The sequence below is a fragment of the Balaenoptera acutorostrata genome, chromosome 16 (assembly GCF_949987535.1).
Source record: "Balaenoptera acutorostrata chromosome 16, mBalAcu1.1, whole genome shotgun sequence".
In the NCBI taxonomy this organism is placed as follows: Eukaryota; Metazoa; Chordata; class Mammalia; order Artiodactyla; family Balaenopteridae; genus Balaenoptera; species Balaenoptera acutorostrata.
The window spans coordinates 30,278,658-30,298,873 of NC_080079.1; the positions used below are offsets into that span (position 1 = coordinate 30,278,658).

A 20,216-nucleotide genomic window follows, 5' to 3' on the forward strand; every position below is an offset into this window, starting at 1 on the left:
TTTTATTTTCATACCAGGGACCATTTCCTCTCAAAGGAAAACCTTTTTATTATGCACTGTTGGTCAAACAGATCAGTTGGTTGAATGGAGTTTTGTTATAATGAATACCTATGCACTAGGAAATCTAACACTAATTGCTTTTATAAATAAACCCCCAAATCTCAGTGGCTTAACAATAGAAGTTTGTTTCTCACTAATGTCACAATCAATGCTGAGGTACCTGGTGGATGGCCTTTTATGTGATATTCCAGGACCCAGGTTTTTTCTGTCTTGTGGCTTCTCCTTGGAGACTCTTCCATTCATCTGGCAATGGAGAAAAGAGGCTATAAGGAAGGACATGGCTTCTTAATTTCTGTTCAGAAGTGATACACATCTCCAACTACTTCAGCCTAACGTGACACATTACTTCTGCTCACAATGCTTTGACCTGTTTAGTCTTATGGGCACCCCTCTTGTGATGGAGGCAGAGGTATAGTAGGTTCTGGCTAGGCAACTGCTTCTTGGCAACAGCTCTGCAATGTGGAAGGGGGGCACAAAATTTTGGTGGTCAATAAATTGTCTCCACCCTATCCAGAGGAGCAAGCCCAAGTGAATGCGGGGCTTACCTCATGTACCTCTCCCCTCTCAAGGATCACAGCTTGAGTTGGCTGCTGTCTGATTCCTTCAAACATTTGTTTTATATATTTTGTGTTGGATTTCAGGTTGTCTATGACAGGAGGGTAATTCTGATCTATTCCATGATGGCTAGAACAGGAAGTACTACTTAACTTGGTTTTAACCTAGCATTTCTTAAACTTATTTGACCATGGAGCCCCTTTTCTTCATGTAACAATTACTAATAAAATACTTTGAAAGACATTTTTGCAAGGAAAAGAGTAAAGTTATACCACCTCCATTCCTTTACTTATCTCCCCAGGTTTTTGCTTTTGTTATTGTTTTGCTTTTGTTTTTATTTGTTGTAATTGTTTTGTTTTCTTGAGAAATTTGAGTTTAGCTCAGTATTGTTTAAGTGGTCGAGATAGTTGAAGTAGACAAGACTAAAGGAAGTTGAAAAGCACCTGTACTTGATTACAGGACAAATGAACTAAGCGCAGTAGTCTGCATAGCTCTCCCACTTGGCAGAACACAAAGGAAAGTTTTTGGTGTCTGTTACCTAGTGCCTACTTGGTCTCTGGTTTCCTAGTTACTGTAGGAGCCACAGTTTATAATCTGCAAACAGAGAGTGTTCACGAGGTTAAATGAGACACTATATGTAAAATAGCTAGCAAATAAGAAGGAACTTAATACATATACGGCTCCTCCCCTTCCTCATTCTCCTTTCTGTGTTCTCCTAGTTAGTAATGCACTAACCTAATTATAGTTAAGTTAGTTGTGCTATTCAGCTACAATGACAATTATATGAAAAGAGGTCAGGGAAAGGATGTGGTAACTGTATAAGCTCCCAATTTACAAACCCTGAATTAAAATAAATACTGCACATAGATGGTTAGATTCCAGTGACTTAGACCCTGCCATTCCTATTATTGATGACCCACAATTAGACTGACCATGAAGCTAATGACTTAAGCTTCAAGCCCTTCACTTGCATTGGTTCCTAGGAGTGCTGGGAGTTGAGAATTGCAGAATGTTCTAGGTGGTGAGGGGGAAGCATTGCTATGTAGACATTTCTGGTAAATTGCCTAAAGAGCTCTGAGAAAAAAGGGACTTGAAAAAAATTTTCTGGGAATTTGTTGTGATTTATTTTGTCATTCTAAATAAATATTTACTTTTGTACCTAATTTTGTGTTTTGTACTTTTGATTTCCTTTTCTTAAAGAGGGTCCCACAAATTGTTTACATTTCAGACTTGAAACACACGGATCCACTCCTGCTCACACTTTTGGTGCCATCACGTGCTGCTACCCTGAAAATTCCCAGAGGTGCCCTGCTCAGAGCCCACTCCGATAGCTGGAGCTGCAGATGGCTTTCCTATCCCTCTCCTTCCCTGCTCCCCTAGAGCCCTCCTCATCACTGCTAGGATCAAGGGCCAGCTGCTTGAGCCCCTGCCAAGACAAAGTGTCTCTCCACATGCACTGTGTTCACTGGGGAGAATGATTAGGGCCCAAAGCTCAGGACCCAAAGTGTGCAAGGAATTAGGAGAGAGAAAAGTTCAAGAAAATGGGGCCCTTGGGACAGTACTTGAGCCTCAGGGCCACCCTTTTGGCTCATTGAGGGTTAGATTATACAGATACTCATGCTTTCATTAAATATATTTTTTGAGTACCCATTATGTGCCTGAGGGATTGCCCACCACCCTGACCTTTACTTGTATAATTTTTCAATGATATTTTTCCAGGGTACAAACTCTTTGAAATTCCTGAACCACAACCCTTTAGTCAGCTGGGTGGCTCCTGTATGGATTATATAGGAATTGGTTGAAGAAAGCCAAAGAAATATCTGTATTTTGTAGGATTTTTTTTTTTTCTAACAGTATTCATTTCATTCAAGCTCTACCTGCTCAAAGTAGTTCTGAACACAAGATGGGAAGACTGACCCATAGCAAAGAAGATGAAGAATAGTGTAGCCTCAGAAAGAAAACCTACAGGCATGTGTGAGAAGAACGTGCTCAGTAGGAACCCAGAGTGAGGGCTTTGGAGGAGGGGCAGATACAATTTATAAAGCTTTAGAGAGACTAGAGTCAGCCTGTAGTCTGACTGATTTCAAGGTGTCAGAATAGCTTTTATAGGTCAACAGCGTTGTTCTAATGATTATCCAAGCTTCTCCTCATCCAGTGGGGAAGGCCCCAGTTTTATGGAATTACCTGCCCAGGCAGGAGGTTGGGTGTAAGAATTCTGAGCAGACAGTCCCTCCTCCCTGAAAGCAGCAGGCAGCAAAATAGGTCCGGAAATTCCTGAGCATTGGGAAGCCAGCACTAATGCAATTACCTGAAATAAAAGAAGAGGTCAGATAATAAGGGGCAAAGGTTTTTCCTTTTAAAGTAAAGAGCCCGGTAAACAAAACCAGCTGCCCCTGGACAACAAACTCTCCTCATTAAATGTTTTAAGAGGCTAATGGGCATAAGTGGCTAATTGGAGTACAATCCTGAAGACTAAATCTAGGGGCCTAGAGAAAAGGGGGAGGGGAATCAGGGTTAAAACCTGGCTGGCAGAGAAGAAAGGAGATGAGACCTGCCCCTGGCAGAAGATCCCTAACTGGCCAGAATGGAATTAAAATACGAGCGAGATGATTTCACCTGGAGTCTCTAATATTTCTGGCAGTCTCTCTGCGATATGGGCTTGGGAATCTCAGCTGGGACAGTTTTAAGTTTATACGCTAGTGGAATAGGATCTGGAGTAAGTTTTTAAAATAACTAATTATGGGAAATTTTATGTGTATTTACTATGGAAAGTCTGCAAGGGTACAAGGCAAACTGTTAACAAAGTTTCTCTACGTGTTGGGTTTATCAATGATTTTTCATTTTCATATTTTAATTTTGTTTATGTGCATTTTCTAATTTGTCTATAATGAGCACTTGTTTCTTTTATAATCAACAGATAAAGGGCAAAATTTTAAATACAGTAAGTCCCCACCATACAAAAGAGTTCCATTCCAAGAGCATGTTCATAAGTCCAATTTGTTCGTAAGTCCAACAAAGTTAGACTAGGTACCCAACTAACCCAACTAACACAATCGGGTATAGAGTACTGTACTCTATACCTGTACTCTAAGGTTTATAATACTTTTCACACAAATAATACATAAAAAATAAACAAATACAAAAAATAAAGAAAACATTTTTAATCTTACATACAATACCTTGAAAAGTACAGTAGTACAGTACAACAGCGGGCATACAGGAGCTGGCATCGAGTGAACAGGCAAGAAGAGTTACTGACTGGAGGAGGGAGAGGAGGTGGGAGATGGTAGAGCTGAAGGATTGTCAGCAATAGAAGACGGAGGGCAACCTGCAATTTCACGTGAACTAACTTACGTGATTGGACAGGCGAATGCACAGTCACATCTTTGAAAGTTCGCAACTTGAAGGTTCATATGTAGGGGATTTACTGTAAGATGAAAGGTATTAAACTAGAAATAAAATTTAAAACTAAGAAGAGCAAGAGAGTTGGTGAATGAATTGGTAAGTAGTTCTGTTTACCTTGTATACTCTGCCATCTTTGCCACCTCCCCAGGTATGTGCTTGATATGACCTGCCAATCTAGAGGCCAGCCGAGGAAGGAATGACGGTTGCCAGTACTGAGCACAGGCTGTTTGTCCACACACAGAGGTTTCAAGCTCATTGCATTGGTAGTAATAGTTCACAGAGAGGTTATTTCTGCACAGCCTCTCCTGGCTTCAGCTTTTAGTTGAACAGCTCAGCCACTTGTGGAGTGATCCTAGGAGATGCTGAAATTTCAAGAGAGCTTAGAGGAGGACTATGATTTACCTAAAATTATCAGTCTAAGTGTTTCTAGAGCCAACCATTCTGCCAGGGTTTATGTGGAAGATGCCAAAGCACCTCTAATTGGCAAATTTCCTTCCTCTCTCTTTCCTTCCCTCAATCCTTCCTTTCCTCTCTGATTTGTTTGGTCTTCTGATGCCTTTGTATCCATTACTAAACTAGTTAACTCTTCAAGAGAGACCAGTTGGTAGCTCAGAATCATCTTTATCTTCCCAGTGAAGAAGACAGAGGAAAGCAGAGAGACTTGCCCCCAGGTCACTGGACAGTCTGGTGGAATCCAGTCCTACTTCCTCTTACCCAGTCTTGGTTAGAAATCACCATCTTTACCATTTTTAACAGTTTATTCCTACCAAGTGTCATCACAGGCTATCATGTCCAAATCTAAGTGATGTATTGAGCCCTTTATAACAGGCAGCCACTATCAGAGAATCAAAGCTCTGTAACAGGCAGGAGTTTTTCAAATAACCACAGACTGTTGACATTGAATGTTTTCTTAGAAGCTTCACATTTACGAAGGGTAAGTGCAGCAAGCTAATTGTACAGGGTTACCCATGAAAAAGACTCAGGTATTTATCAACTCATACCTATGGTTAAATTATCCCCTCTCTGGAAGACCAAAGTTCTTATTTCCATAGTGCAATATAAATGTGGGTTTATGTTTGCAAATAAAGTTGCTGAAACTTCACATTATAATATGGGAATTCCCTTGGCATCCAAGTGTGAATCTGACTCAGAGTGAAATTATTAAAAAGACACTGTGATGGTCAGGCTGGGGAAGGAAGGGACTCTTATTTGAGCCAAAGATAGAGGCAATGTCCAGGGCCATATTTGAGAATTTTAGAGGGTCTCTGCCGTGTATGTTAACTTCTCTGATTCTCTTAGAGAGTTCATCTACGGCCGTGGCTCCACTCATTACTTACAAACTGAAGAAAACAACTGGGTGAACATTTTCTGTCTCAATTTTTCTCTGTGCTGACTTCTCACATCTCCAAGTACCTGTTGCATATTTTCTCTTTGATATTCTCTGGGTCTTTGGTATCTCAAACAGAATAATTTACCTCCTTTGACAAACCTAAAACCGAGTGTGACTAGCCTACGTGTCCTTGGCACCAATGTTCTCGAAGACATTCTCTCTCATTAGCTCGTGGTCATCATTGACTCCCTTCCTGTCTCTCTTATGCTCTACAGAAGCTTTATTTTATTAGTTTTTTCTTCACAGGCTCTCACTGTTACTTTTTCCATGATCTCCCTTACTTAGACACAGATTTCTTCTTGCCTGCACTGTTGAGATAAGATAACCTTGTCACACTGGTTTCCTGCCTGGAGCTCTCCCTGCTCCAGTCTAATTCATAGCCCACAGGAATAGCCTGAGACCAACTGAGAATGATTGAATCCAGCTTGTTAGGTTAAAATTGGGGCCAAGAATAGGCTCTAAAAAACTTAAACCAAAGTTTTTACTGGAATTCCTCCCCCACATGTCACATGAAGGAGGAATTGGACTATTCCCGGGTCCAAGAAAACAGCCATTGAGTGAACAGTAAGAGGGAGCCAATTTTAGACCCGTGGTAGAAGAGCCTTCCCTGGATCCGACCTGTGGTACAGTGGAACAGTACTAGTAGTGTATGAGAGTGGGTTCCCTGTGCTAGATAATCACTTCTCAGGGATGTTGTCACAGGCTTACCTACTTCAGACCACATGACCACTGAGGTCTTTTCAAACTCCAGATTTTTGCAACATAATCACAGCCCTCTCCATCTCTCTCTTTCTCTCTCTGTCTCTCTCTGCCTCCCACCTACTGGAAATCCAGAGTCCATTTTTGCTCCTCCATAATTCCCTAATTCCAAATCCTACAGTGGGTGAACATACTGTCTTTCTCCAGACAGATGTTCCCCTGCTCACCCCATCCCATGGCTTTTCAGTCTAGGTTGCTGCCACCTTGGGTACGTAAGTAACCTGGAGGGTAGTTTTGGTTATTGAATACCTTTTATGTGCCGGGTTCTGTGCCCAGAATTTCTTCTCATTTTTATCGGTACAGTAACCCTGTGAAAATACTGTAGGGTTGGGGCTCTTTTTAAACTGATTTTAAAGAAGGGGAAACCCAGTATCATATAGGTAGTATGTGGCAAAGCTGGGACTGAACCAAGGTTTTCTAACTCCAAGTTTCGTGTACTTGAGAAAAGAGACCAAAGGAAGGAGGGGAGGAGTGAAGGTCCCTCAACCCTGGGCCGTGGATTTTGTGGGATAGGAAGCATGTTCACGGGGAATCCTACATATTGAAAAAGTACATCTGGCACTTTTATCTCAATGAGCATTAAACTATATGTGTTGCCAGCAAAACTTATAAACTCTGCTGTTTAAAATAGTTACTGGGAGCTAACAAAGAAAAAAGAGGAAACTATAATATATTTGACTAGAACATAAAAGAACACTAATTACAGTACATTTTTATCATATGCGTAATCATCATGTAATATAGTACAAATGTTCATGTCCTTCAATGTGTGTTACATTAACATTTCATGAATTATTTTTAATTTGAACACTACAGTGTTTTAATATGCCTAGCTTTCAGGTAGTATACTATCTAATCACAACTTTAAAAAAATTGGAGGTGCTGACAGTGGAGCACTAATAGAAAGAGGTTTGTGAGGTAATGGACATGGACATTACCAGCTCTGTGTGTTGCACATAATAAATGTTTATTGGATCTAAGTCTAGCATCTGTACCAGGAATGAGGTGAAAGGTCATGTCATTGGTTTGTTTTATTCCCTAATATAAGTAACCACCCAGATTTTCAAAAGCATGTACCCTTTGATACAATCATCTCACTTTTAGAATTCTATACACACAGTCAGGCCCCTATTGTTTATGACCCCATCTTTGTGAGTTGAAAATTAGAGAAATCAGGAAAGAACTAAGAGTTGTTGAGTGCCTACTATATGCCAGACACTTTAGGTTTATCTGCTTGATCTTCAAACAATCCTGAGTAGTAGATATGTTACCTCTCTCTTAAGAATAAGAAAACTGAGGCCCATCAAGGCCAAGCATCTTGCCCAAGATCACATAGGTAGTAAATACCTGACTTGGAATTTGATCTCAGATATCTCTGGCTCCAAAACCCATACTCTTTCCAATATACAAATGATTTATTAAATGTTGGATTCTGTGGAAATGTGTGAGGTGGTGAGGGAGGCCAAGGGGAAGGCTGAGTGGGAGGAACTCATCTCCCACCCTCACTTCAACCAGAGCACCTGGTTGAAAGTGCAATTACAAAAGAATTTTAACCATTCCTCTACATTACATATTAGTATGGGAATTTAACATTAAAAGGAATTTTTAGTACTAGAATTAGAATTATAGTTCTATAACGCGTACTGATAGGTTGGTGTCTTACTAAAAATGACATAATCTATCATTATCCATCACCCAAGGAGACCTAAGTGGATTGGAAAAGGCACCCAGGAGTCATAAGCATTGATTTAAATTAAATCAATTTAATTTGGAATTTTGCAAAGATGAGTGTTGGGAGGTTTGAGTTAATGAAGGTCACCTAATCCTGGGCTTAGCCTTCAGAGTAAAGATTCACACAGAGAGTCCCCACAGAGCCAGATGGACCTGTTTTGGTTAAATGTTAACAATGTAGTATCGGCACAACTTGATGTTTCACTTAAGCTACCTAACAAAACCGGAGACACCACCACACTGATGTGTGCCAAACTTGTTGCTATTTTAGGAAAGGGCACCTGGACTTTAATCTGTCTGACTTATTTATTTGTTTATTCATTTATCCGTTCATTTATTCTGGAGGTGGAAGGAGGTTGAATACAAGGTATTTTGCCCAGGGAAGTGAACTGGAGATGAACTCTTTGAGACCTGCTCACTGCACTAAATCAGATTTTTGTGGTTGGTGTTTTCTTATTTAAAGGTGTAGAAACCTTTCAAAATGTTTGAGTAGTCTTTCAAACCTCTCACATACCTTTATTACTTTAAGGTGGGTGTAGGGATGGTTTGGGAGGGGTGTTAAATTACTTTCCCTAGGGGGGAAAACAACTAAGCTTTTCCCCATTACCCAATTGTGTTACAGATTCCTGTCAGTTCCTATAGAGCAATAAATGCAGTTTCAATGGACAAAGGCTGAAAAAAATCACAATATTAGCCCACAAATGGAGGTGAAAATAAAGAGGATAAAAAGTATATTATTTGTTTGAAAAGTACCCAGGATCAAAACTTCTTAGAATGTAAGAGCCCAAGTGAACGCTGGGCTCTTTCCTCAGGCAACAGAGACCTCTGGCTAGAGAAATATATTTGTAGTCTGCTCGAGATTTTCTCTGATTCTTATTTATTTTTATTCCAGTTGCTACATTGATGGCCGGGTGGTCAAGGTGATGGACTTCCTGAAAACTCGTCTGTTAGACACCCTCTCTGACCAGATTAGGAAAATTCAGAAAGTGAGTAAAAATCTCTGGGGAAGAAGAGGAGTGAGTTTGGGGGTAAGGCGAGGAAAATGTCACAGGGTTCCAGCTGGATGTTAGCACTGTGGGTAGAAAAATAGTGCAGTCTGGATTTGCATGGCCAAGAGGTACCTCTCACAGCTGATGATTGCCGTTTATTGCTTTTCAGATTAAGAAGGGTTTGAATGTACCATATCCAAGTTTAAAAGCTTCTCTATTTTAATAACAAACATTTTGTAACAGTTGGCTTCTAAATTGTGAGTTTCTTAAGGGAAGAATAGGTTTACTTTCTTTTCACAGGAGTTTATTTTGGGTTAGTTTAAGGAGAGAATGATTACATTCATTCAGTGGAATTGTGGTCTGGGGTATTGGCAATTCTGAGCCACATTTACACTATTCCTAGGTGTCTTAGAATCAGCCAGGTAACATTTTACTTTTGTAGAGATGTTGGGGAAGATAAGATTAAATTAAGCAATTGCATGTAGGTCCTACTGGCACGACACCTGTGGTTATTAGTAGTCCTCAAACTTGAATACAATCAAAATCACCAGAGGTTGCTTGTGAAGTTTCCAGTCTCACTTCTGATGTTCTGATTTAGTATGTCTGGAATGGATCCCAGACATCTCTATTTTTAATAGTTATCTGTCAAGTGATTCCACCCAATGCAGATCACGTTTTGAAATACACTAGTTAATTCTGAACTGTGAGGATATTATGTCTACAATTTCCATCTGCCTCTACAAAATGGTGATATCTCATCTTCAGTTTCCTAGTCAGGTCCTTTTCCAGGGAATGAGGACCTTTTGAACATTCAGCTTTCTTTTGAGCAAATTAAACACATCTTTGCAGAAAAATAGCAACAGGTAGGCCCCCATTAATACGGGATGAATGAGGGGAGTTCCCCGGTGGTCCAGTGGTTAGGACTGCATGCTTTCACTGCCAAGGGCATGGGTTCAATCCCCGGTCCGGGAACTAAGATCCTGCAAGCCGTGAGGTGCGGCCAAAAACACAAAATATATATGGGATGAATGAATAAATGAATGGGCAAATAAATGAATGGCTCATTATAAAATTAGTTGTGAAAAAAATACTATTTGGAGCAATGATAGAAAAGCACTTTTGATTGCTAAAGGGGAGGTCTGTACACTTTTCTGTATTCATACCAATGCCATACTCAGATTACAAAATAGCTTTTTGAGTCTTTAGAGGCTGGGAGGCCTCAGGACTTCTGAATTTCTACATTCCAGTCTGATCCCTCTGGGGATCAGGTGCACTGACCAGCACCCTTATCTGTCACTGTCTCCTACTAGGCAAAGTCTAGGAGAACTAAATGATTTGAAATATCTCTGTCAGTCCCTTTGACATTCACTTAGTTTTTAATATTTAAATATTTAATATTTACTGAGCTTTTAGCAAGTACCAGGCAAAGTGCCAGGTGCTGAGGATACAAAATGTAATAAGACATGGTCTCTGCCCTCAAGGAACTCACAGTTTTAAGGTTTAATACTTACTTCGAGCAGGTTGAAAAACATATTACCTAATGGAGTAGAATGTCAGCCTGTTGAACACTACAGTTTTCTAAGCACATTATGCTAATCCAATATTAGTTATTGGTCTCTAAAAAGAGGGGAGGAAATTTCTTTCATTCATTCATTCTTTCATTCAGTAGATATTTATTGAGTGTTTACTGTGTTCCAGGCACTATACTAAGTTTCTGTATTACAACAGTGTACAAGACAACAAGTCCTTATATTTTTGACTTTTCCAGTTTTGAGCCTAATGATCTGATCAAAGGATTGTCATTGGAAGTAAAATGATTCAGTGGTATCATGGCACTGTGAGTGAAGGTTCTGTGTTCATGTAATTCTTTAAGTAGAATAGGTAGCTCTAGGTCAAAGCCAAGACAAGTGGATTAGGAGTTAGGTTCTTCCCTTTCTCCCCACTACCCAGTACTCTCCACCACTGCATACACCTTCACCATCACAGAATGTTCAGAGACTGAAATAAGTGGCTAAACTCACCTCCTGAATTGGCCAGGCAAGGCCAAAGAAACTTAGAGAAAAGGGCTCAAACCCTGTGCTCATTTGAAATTCAGACCTTTAAAAACATGTTTGATGGACTTGGAAGTGGAGAGCTAAGTGCGGTTGCAGGGAGGAGCAGTGGAGTCCCCAAGAGAAATAACCTGTATCCAGAAGGCACCTGGCAGGGGACGGCTAGAATTAGCAGTAGGACCTGGAGTCACCTTTTGGCTGTTGCAAATACAACATGCTCAGAGGTCCCCTCAGGCTTATGTTCCTGTTCCGGTTATGTCTTGCTGTGCAACAAATTACCCCAAAACTTAGTGGCTTTAAACAATCATCTATTATGACAATGAATTCTGTGGGTCAGGAATTGCCATAAGGATAACTTGTCTTTGCTCCATTAGCTTCAGCTGGAAAACTCAAAGACTGGGGTAATTCAAAGGCTGGCGACTGGAATCATCAGAAGGCTCGTTCACTCATGTGCCTGGCAGTTAGTTGATGTCAGTTGTCAGCTAGTACCTCTGTGGGGCTGATAACCGGAATGCCTCTTTGTGTAGCCTGGGCTTCCCCCCAAGGTTTTTTTTTTTTAAATATTTATTTATTTATTTATTTATTTATTTATGGCTGTGTTGGGTCTTCGTTTCTGTGTGAGGGCTTTCTCTAGTTGTGGCAAGCGGGGGCCACTCTTCATCGCGGTGCGCGGGTCTCTCACTATCGTGGCCTCTCTTGTTGCAGAGCACAGGCTCCAGATGCGCAGGCTCAGTAATTGTGGCTCACGGGCCTAGTTGCTCCGTGGCATGTGGGATCTTCCCAGACCAGGGCTCGAACCCGTGTCCCCTGCATTGGCAGGTGGATTCTCAACAACTGTGCCACCAGGGAAGCCCTCCCCCCAAGGTTTTAAAGTCAGATGCCCAAGAGAGAGAGCCAGGTGGAAGCTCTATCACCTTTTCTATCTACCCTCAGAAGTCATAGGGCATCACTTCAACCACAGTCTATACATTGAGACAGTCACCAAGACCCATAGGGATTTAAGACAAGAGGAAATAAACTTCTCTGGATCGGGGAGTGGCAAGGTTCTGGAAGGGCATATAAGACCAGAAATATTTTTTCAGTCATTTTTGGAGAATACTGTCTGCCAAAGTTCCATGCTCCTTGTTTCATTTAGTAGCTCATTCAGTTATTTCTCTGACTGGTTTTCTTTTTCCAATTCTCTTTTGCAAAGCTCTTGCCAGATATTGCCTTAAATGGGTATCTGCTAGGGGTGTTGCTAGATCATAGATTCCTTGAGGTTTGATTCATGGGATAGACCTTCTATTGGCTACAGCAGCCTGGACCCAGTTGTTAGGGCCTCGAGGATGAGAGTCTCTACCACAGCCCAGGATATGCCAGGTACTGGCCTGACTTGGGGAGATGAGGGCTGGGAGACCAGAGAAGGGTCACCAAGATTTTCCAGTTGAAAAGTTACTTTGGCTGTTCCTGAAGTCCCCTGTGGATGGGTGGGGGTTTGGGGAATTAGATTCCAGGGTACAAACTGGGGCAGAGTGATCAAACTTCTTTCTTTCGAGCCCCCAAAACCAGTTTGGAGATGGACCAAGTAAGATTTTAATATGTATATACCTGGAACTCTCATCCAAAAACTAGAAATGGAATCTTTGTTTCTTTTCTATTTTGAGAAGTTCAGAGAAGTCCTAATGGCCTCTCCTTAGGTCCACAGTAATGGAAAAAAGGGCAAATTTCCCACCAGAACAGATTCATGTGAGATTGGTTAGATAAACCAGTGGTGAGGCTATTTGAAGAAGAGATAGGATACAGGATTTGAAGTCTAGTGGCTTGAGTTGTATGACCTTGGGCCATTCACGTAACTTCTCTGATTTTGTTTCTTCACCTGTAAAATGAGGATGCTAAGAATACAGTCAGCCCTCTGTATCTGTATCCATGTGTTCTGCATCTGTGGATTCAACCAACCACAGATTGAAAATATTCAAGAAAAAAATTTTCAGAAGGTTCCAAAAGGCAAAACTTGAATTTGCCACGTACTGGCAACTGTTTACATAGCACTTACATTGTATTAGGTAGTATAAGTAATCTAGAGATGATTTAAAGTACATGGAAGGATGTGCATTGGTTATAATACAAACACCATACCATTTTATATATGGGACTTGAGCAACTGCAGATTTTGATATCCACAATTGTTCCTGGAACTAGTACTCGACAGATAGGGACCACTGTACTATCCTCCTTCCCTCTTAGGGAGATTAGGAAGGTCACATGAGGCCCAGGTCACATGTTTTGTTAATTGCTAGTGAATGCTAGTTCTTATTGCTATTATTATTGTTGTTTCAGTTATTGTGGTTATTTTTAATAATAATTTATGTAACAGGAGAAGCTTCATGTTACCTTTATCCTCAACTTGTTCTTTGCTTTTTTCCTCTTTCCTCTTTCTTTGAACCCTGGAGAATATGATAGGTGATATTTTTGGCACCTGAAAGGCAGTGCTAAAAACAGTTGTGGTTTCCAAATTTGGACTGCCACTTAAGAATTTTCAGTTTTCTGAGCAGTGGGTGAATTCTGGTTATGTGAGAATCTACATGATGCATTTGAAAGCCTAACAGAGACAATGTTTGGACAACCCACTCCTTTGGATGATCCACACACTCTCTCCCTTCCATTAGAATGAGGATAATCATCTGTACTTTGGGAGATGAGTCAAGGGAAAGAGTTGAGAATCTCTCAATGCAGGTAAGAGTCAGATGGGAAAGTGAGAGATGTTCAGGATACAGTGCAGATGGTAGAGCGTGGATAGCTGGGCTGACTCCAAAGCAATAACATAAGAACCAAGATGAACCACTTCGGCTTAAGTCACTTGGACTCTATGATTTGTGTCTTCATCTCCTAGAGGAATCAGAGGAGGAAATAACACTTTTTGATATTATTTTCAGCAATTCAATAGGCACAGGAAGGAGTTGGTGAAATCCCAGTCATAAGGGAAGTATTTCCAAAAGTACTGTCCTTATGATTGCATTTTGAATACTAACTAAACTGAACAGTTGGCTTTCCTAATATTTGAAAATTTCCTTCCTTCCTCCCTTCCTTCTTTCTTCCCTTCCTTCTTTCATTTATCAACTGTTTATAACATTCTTGTATCTTCCAGACTCCTGAGGATAAAATGAAAAGCAAGACTGATGTGGTGGTTATCCTCAAAGACCTTATGGTCTAATGGGAAAATAGTTAATGAAGCAAGCAATGATAGTAAGATGCAATGATTCCTATAACAGGGGACGTTTAGGGTGCTACAGGAGCCCGTGGTGAGATGTATCTACCTTAGTTTGTAAAGGAAGGGAAATTGGGCAAGTCTTCCCAGAGGAAGTGACATTTAGGCTAATTCTGAAAGGATAGACACCTTCTAATTTATACAGTTCTTCTTAGGGTGTGATCAGAGGACTCCTGGTGGTAGATGTATATGGTGGAGGGAATGGTTTACATGATTTGTAATATGATCATGATCATTCTTTTGTTAATATCATCATTGCTTATGATTGCTTATAATACTTAATAAAGATTAATTCTTTTGAAATCTCAATAAATGCAGTAACATTATACCCCTTTTTCCAATATATCCTAGTTGCAGTATCATGGAAGTAGGTAAGGCAGAGGAATATTTAATCCTTTGGAAGTAACAAATAGATTAAAAGGGAAACTTTTTTCTCAGCCAGCTGCTGGTTTACCTACTTATTATATCAAAGTATATCAAAGGGGAAGAGGGTAAAAGAATAACAGTTATTCTTGAGGATCATAGAATAACTGGATGCACAACTAAAGGAAAATGAGGACAATGACAATGTTAACCTTCTCTAATGAAGAAAACTGGAAAATGAAAATACATTAGTAGGGTAAGAACAGTAGTATCACTACTGGAAAAAAATCACTGTTTCATTGATTGATTCATTCATTCACTCATTCATTCATTCATTCAATAATGTTGATGGCTTATTTCAATGTGCCAGTGCCTACCATGGTGCCTGTCACTTGGCAGGTGCTCAATTAATATTGGAGGGAGGCAGTTAGGGAGTGGAAGGTGAATGAGCAGAGTAAAATAGTGGGAGAAATGTAAAAGAAGCAAAGTAATGTCTATGTCTCAATCGCATTTGGATCTGCTATCTCGGCTGTTCACATGCAAAAGAATCTAGTCTGCTACTAACTTTGTAACATACTGTTGAATAGATAGATATTGATTTAGGCAACCAAAGATGGCTATGCCTATATGTAGGCACAGTAAGAGAGTATCTTCTGGGTATATGCTTAAGGGTGAAAGAAAGTTCTCTTTGTGGCTCAAAGTAACATTTCAGTCAGTTTGCTAATGCCAGATATTTCATTTTAGAAAAATAATTTTTTATTCTACATTAGGGGGAGGATGCAGAATGTAAATAACTTGAGAAGAGGCAAACTACACTGATTTAAAGTCACACTAAGGTGTTAATATCAAATAATCCTTTCCCAAGAGCAGGCTTTTTTTCTTTGCAATAATTTTAGTTTACTTAAAAAATTTTTCTTTAATTGAAGTATAATTGAATTACCATGTTGTGTTAATTACTGCTGTACAGCAAAGTGACTCAGTTATACATATTTGTGCATTCTTTTTCATATTCTTTTCTATTATGGTTTATCACAGGATATTGAATATAGTTCCCTGTGCTATACAGTAGGACCTTGTTGTTTATCCATTCTATATATACCAGTTTGCATCTGCTAATCCCAAATTCCCAACCCAACCCTCTCCCACCCGCCTCCCCCTTGACAACCACCAGTCTATTCTCTATGTCCATGTTTCTGCTTCTGTTTCATAGATAGGTTCATTTGTGTCATATTTTAGATTCCACATATAAGTGATATCATATGGTATTTGTCCTTTCCAAGACCAGGTTTTGATGGAGGGGAAGATAAACACAGGGCAAAGAAATGCTTAAGAGAGTCAGAGGACCCTAAACACAAACTGTGCCACAGTAATACCTTAGGTGACATCCAGGTGTGAGTCTAAGTTTTATGGGGCTGGAAGCTTATACAATGGGGACCTCTTTAAGAAAAAGAAAAGAAAACAAATTTGCATGTTTTAGAAATATATCTGACCATATTAACACATTATCAGGGCCCTTCCCAGGACATTAGTAGACGCCTGTGAAAATGGGGAGCTGGAAGTTGATGAGCTTCCCAGTAAATTAGCCTCTGTGACTCAACTTGGCTATCTGAAAATGGGGGAATATGTCCCAAGGGAAACTTTGGCTCTTCTCTTTCAAATATAAGACGCTGATGATAAATAGGGGAATCTAGCTGGAAAGGTATGTTTACCACAAAAGAGCTCCAAAGTTTTGGTCAGTGTCATTCCAAGAACCACATTTCCTTGATTCTTAAACACAAACAATTATAAAATGTAGCATCAATTTAATAATAGCTGAGGGGAGAGAGTAAACAGCTGGCAAGTTTCTTTTGATGAAAAACATTCTGATTTCAAAACCATTAAAATGTGGAAAATGCATCATTAACTGACAGAAATATAGTAATTGTATCACCTTTTAGGCTACAAATGCCATCTATTGAGTGCATCATATATTACTAACCCATTGAAGAAACCAGTAATTTTTTTCAAGGCCACACTTGCTAAGTAGTAAAATTAGAACTCCTAACTCCAGGGCCCACATGCTATCCAATACACCGTTCTGAATCTCCCATGCTTGTTAACCATTAATTTTGTAGCCCATGGAATATTTATATTCCTGACCATCCAGGATTAGGAAACTTTTTTAAAAAGAAGAACACTGAATGTTCCTGGTGAAAGAATATCAAATTGACCTCTTGGCCAGTTGATATAATCTGGGGTGGGTGTCCTAGAAGTGAAAGCTGAATGAAAGTTGGGTGCCACAATCTTAGGTGATATCTAATATTATCACAATATTAGATTGTGGAAGCGGACAAGGATTTTCAGGGAGTGATTTGCATTCATTCATTGGACTCCATTCGTACGTTTCATGTGCACATGTATAGTGAGGTCCTGCTGTGTGGAAGGCAATGACCATATGAAGGACATATTGGGGGAAGGGCCCTGAGAACAAACTGCTACTTGGGGCAAAAATCTTCTTCAGGAGGAAAAGGCAGCTTGGGGTGACCTTCTAATATTTCCACATGGAAGTGGGGAGATTACAGGGTTTGTCTTGAGTGAGAGGAAATTGCCTCTGAGGCTCGTGGAGCCTATGACTCATCAGTAGGTAGACAGTAAGCCTGAGGGGTTGGTTAGTCATAGAAGAGGACTGGAGAAGGGAAGAAGAGTGTTTTCTGTGCAGGTAGCTGCTGTCCAGTCTTTCCCTCCACCAGCACTTATCCTTGAACATAGTCATTGCTTTGGGACTGTGAAACCTTCTTCCTCATTTTCTTGCATATGGTCATAATTTCCTTGCCTCCCCAGTGACTTTCTTTTTTGTGTATTTTCTTATTTTAATTTTATGTTTAGTTGCAGTTACACTCGATTGCTTTTCTGCAGTTTGAGATAACAAGAGCAGAGAATACAATTTTAAATCCTAAAAATGACACAGAAACAGAAGCCACAAATTAAAAATTGATCTGATACCAAAAGAAAATGGGCAAATATGGCACTCCGGAACAGGAAGATGATAAAAAGAAATTATACAGAAAAAATTAATGAAACTGACAGGAAGTACATTAGACAGAAGAAATAAATCAGGAAGAATGTGATGAGATATTGGAATGGCTGAGCTCAGAATAGCTTGGCTTGTCTAACCTGAGAAGGACATATTAAATATGGAGGCAGTTTAGTGAACCAGAAGCTTCTAGGTCTCCTCAAACAGGAAAATTCAATTAGAAAGTGAACAGAGTCCCAAAATGGAACTGTGAGGATTTGATGTTTGCTCTTATGGTTTTGAGGGAATTAGTTATCTTCTCTGATATCTACTCAGCATTTCCATTGGCAAAATATTACCTCTCTCACTTATTAACAACTAAACTACTTCATTGTCTCATTATTTAACAAGTTTTTAATAAACAAAGTGGCTGACAAGCATTTTATAGGGCATGCAAAATGGGAAAAAATGCGGCTTTCTCAAGCTGCTTATGGTGTAGGAGGGTTAGGCAAACAGAAAATTACAACTCAGTATAATAAGGTCAAGGATAGCGATAGGTTCCAAGAACTTTGGAGGCCAGAGGAGAGAATTAATTTTCTGAAGTTTTGAGAAAAGTTTCACAGAGGAGGTAACATTTAAAATAAGCCTTGAAAAAGAAAAAAAAATCAGACAACATGGATGAGGAGTGAGTAAGGGAGAAAGTGATCAGCAAAAACCTAAAAGAAAATCATGTAGTTGAAAAATGGTGAGTCCATTTTGTGTGGTGAACCTCAGATCTTGTGGGGACGGAGAGGAGAAAAGGTAGCCAAGGGGTAGTTATGAAAGGTCTTAGATACCAAGTAAAGGAGTCGGTATCATATCCCATGGATCAGTGTTTATCACCACGATTTCACCATGTTTAACATGCTCCCATGGACAAGTGGATAAAATAGACTATGGGGCTGTGTGTAGTTTACTGGCTCCTTTGCTTTTTTTTTCCATGTTAAGGAAACATTTCATAATTCTGGTGAATGAAAAGAATGTTATTGTGATAACATTGAATCTACTTTCTTTTATTTTTAAGTAAATCATTTCCCAAATCACTGCTTTCAATATTATCTGAAACAAGTCACTCATAGCACATCTGCCAGCTAGTCGCACAGACCACTCTGTGAGCACATGATTGAGTTCTGCTGCTGGTAATGGAAAGGCACAAAGGTTCTGAAGCTAGGGAGAAACTTGTCAAGTTAACAGACAGCAGCACTGTAGAGGATAGTCTTGAGAAGGATACACTTTCAGGAAGACCAAGGGAGAAATGATAAGATCCGGAACTCAGGAAGGGACAGTGAGTGAGAAAGGAGAGGGCAGAATGGAATGATCCTGTCCTCTTCTAATATAGTAGGTAGTTTAGAGTCAAAAACACACAAGAAGGATGGAAAGAAAAATTGGAACATTACTGAGCTCTCACCTGGACCTCTTATAAATACAATAAGGAACAAAGAGGCAGGGGCACCCCCAAGAAGAGCTATGTGCATGGGTAAGGTTTAAGAAGCTCCCTAAAGCTATTCAGCTCCTTTTAACCAGTGACATAGGGGACCAGTTCTGGCTGCTTAAAGAGCTACTGCTCTTCCTGAAGTCCTGGGAGAAGTTGATTTCCAACTATATGAGATGCTGGAATTAATGGACTCCAGCGTCTTTTGGAGGGTGGGCCTCTTGCCAGGGCTGATTAGCCCCGCTGGCCTATCCACTATTCCTGTTTTATTGCTTCCTTTCTCATTAAGGAAGGTGCTGGGTTTGGATAACCATAAACAACATGTCTGCTGCTACAAGGCTACCATCGCTTGTGCACTGAAACCAGGCTCTCAGGATTCTTTTTTAAACAGATCACAAATTGAGAGAAACAGGAAAAGGAAGCCCAGGTTTGAAAATATGCCACAAAAATGGTTATTTTCCTATTTTTACTGTTTTCTTTTTTAAAAAATATTCAAAGTGGTAGGGAAAATAAAACTTAAAAAAAAAAATCAATACTGTTTTTCCCTCTCACCCCTCCTCTCTCAGTATAGCCACACGAAGCAGTCCTGATGTCCTCAACCCCTGAAATGAGAGGGAAGGGAGTTTGAGGGTTTCCCTTCCTACCACCCTGCCCCCAGCTGGCGCAAGGATTCTGAGCAGCCACTGGCAACTTGCTAAGCTGTTCTGTGGATGCCTCAAAGCTCCCTTGTCCACATGGGCCCAAGGGCTGAAGTCTACTGGGGACAAAAGAACTGCTAAAAGGGAGCCAACCACTCAACTCCCCTCTCCCTTCACTTCAGTAATCTCAGCATTTGTACTTCTTCTCCCTCCCCAGACAATGTGTTCCTTAAAATAGCCTTCTTTGGCACATCATTTCTCGCCAGGAACTGTACCCTTGTTCTTTCCAGTCCTCCAGTTTTCTCTCTTCCAGCACAGGGGGAATCATATTTACTCAGAAAACCACAGTGCTGAACTATAGCCCTCAGCTTCTTAGAGTTTCGCTTTCTAAGGGAATTTTGCAGCTGGTTCCATCTGTTTGTCCTGATTTTTTTCTGTTCTCTTCTGCCCATGCTAATTTCCTCTACAGTCCCAACCAGCACCCAGCCTCAGTACCTCCCCTACACGTTACTATGGTGGTCTTCTCTGCTCATAGTAGACACACAGTTCATTAAGCCTCTCACCATGT

At 40.2% G+C, this 20,216-nt stretch overlaps 1 protein-coding gene across 3 annotated transcripts in view; it reads left to right on the plus strand.

Annotated features, from left to right (window-relative positions):
• HPSE2 (heparanase 2 (inactive)) overlaps positions 1-20,216 on the plus strand; it is a 617,346-nt gene that overhangs the window by 440,851 nt on the left and 156,279 nt on the right. For all 3 annotated transcript variants that reach the window (XM_007187387.3, XM_007187388.3, XM_007187389.3), the window contains one exon: positions 8,793-8,886. In XM_007187387.3, coding sequence (XP_007187449.1) covers positions 8,793-8,886 — 94 coding nt within the window. The remainder of the gene's footprint in view (positions 1-8,792; positions 8,887-20,216) is intronic.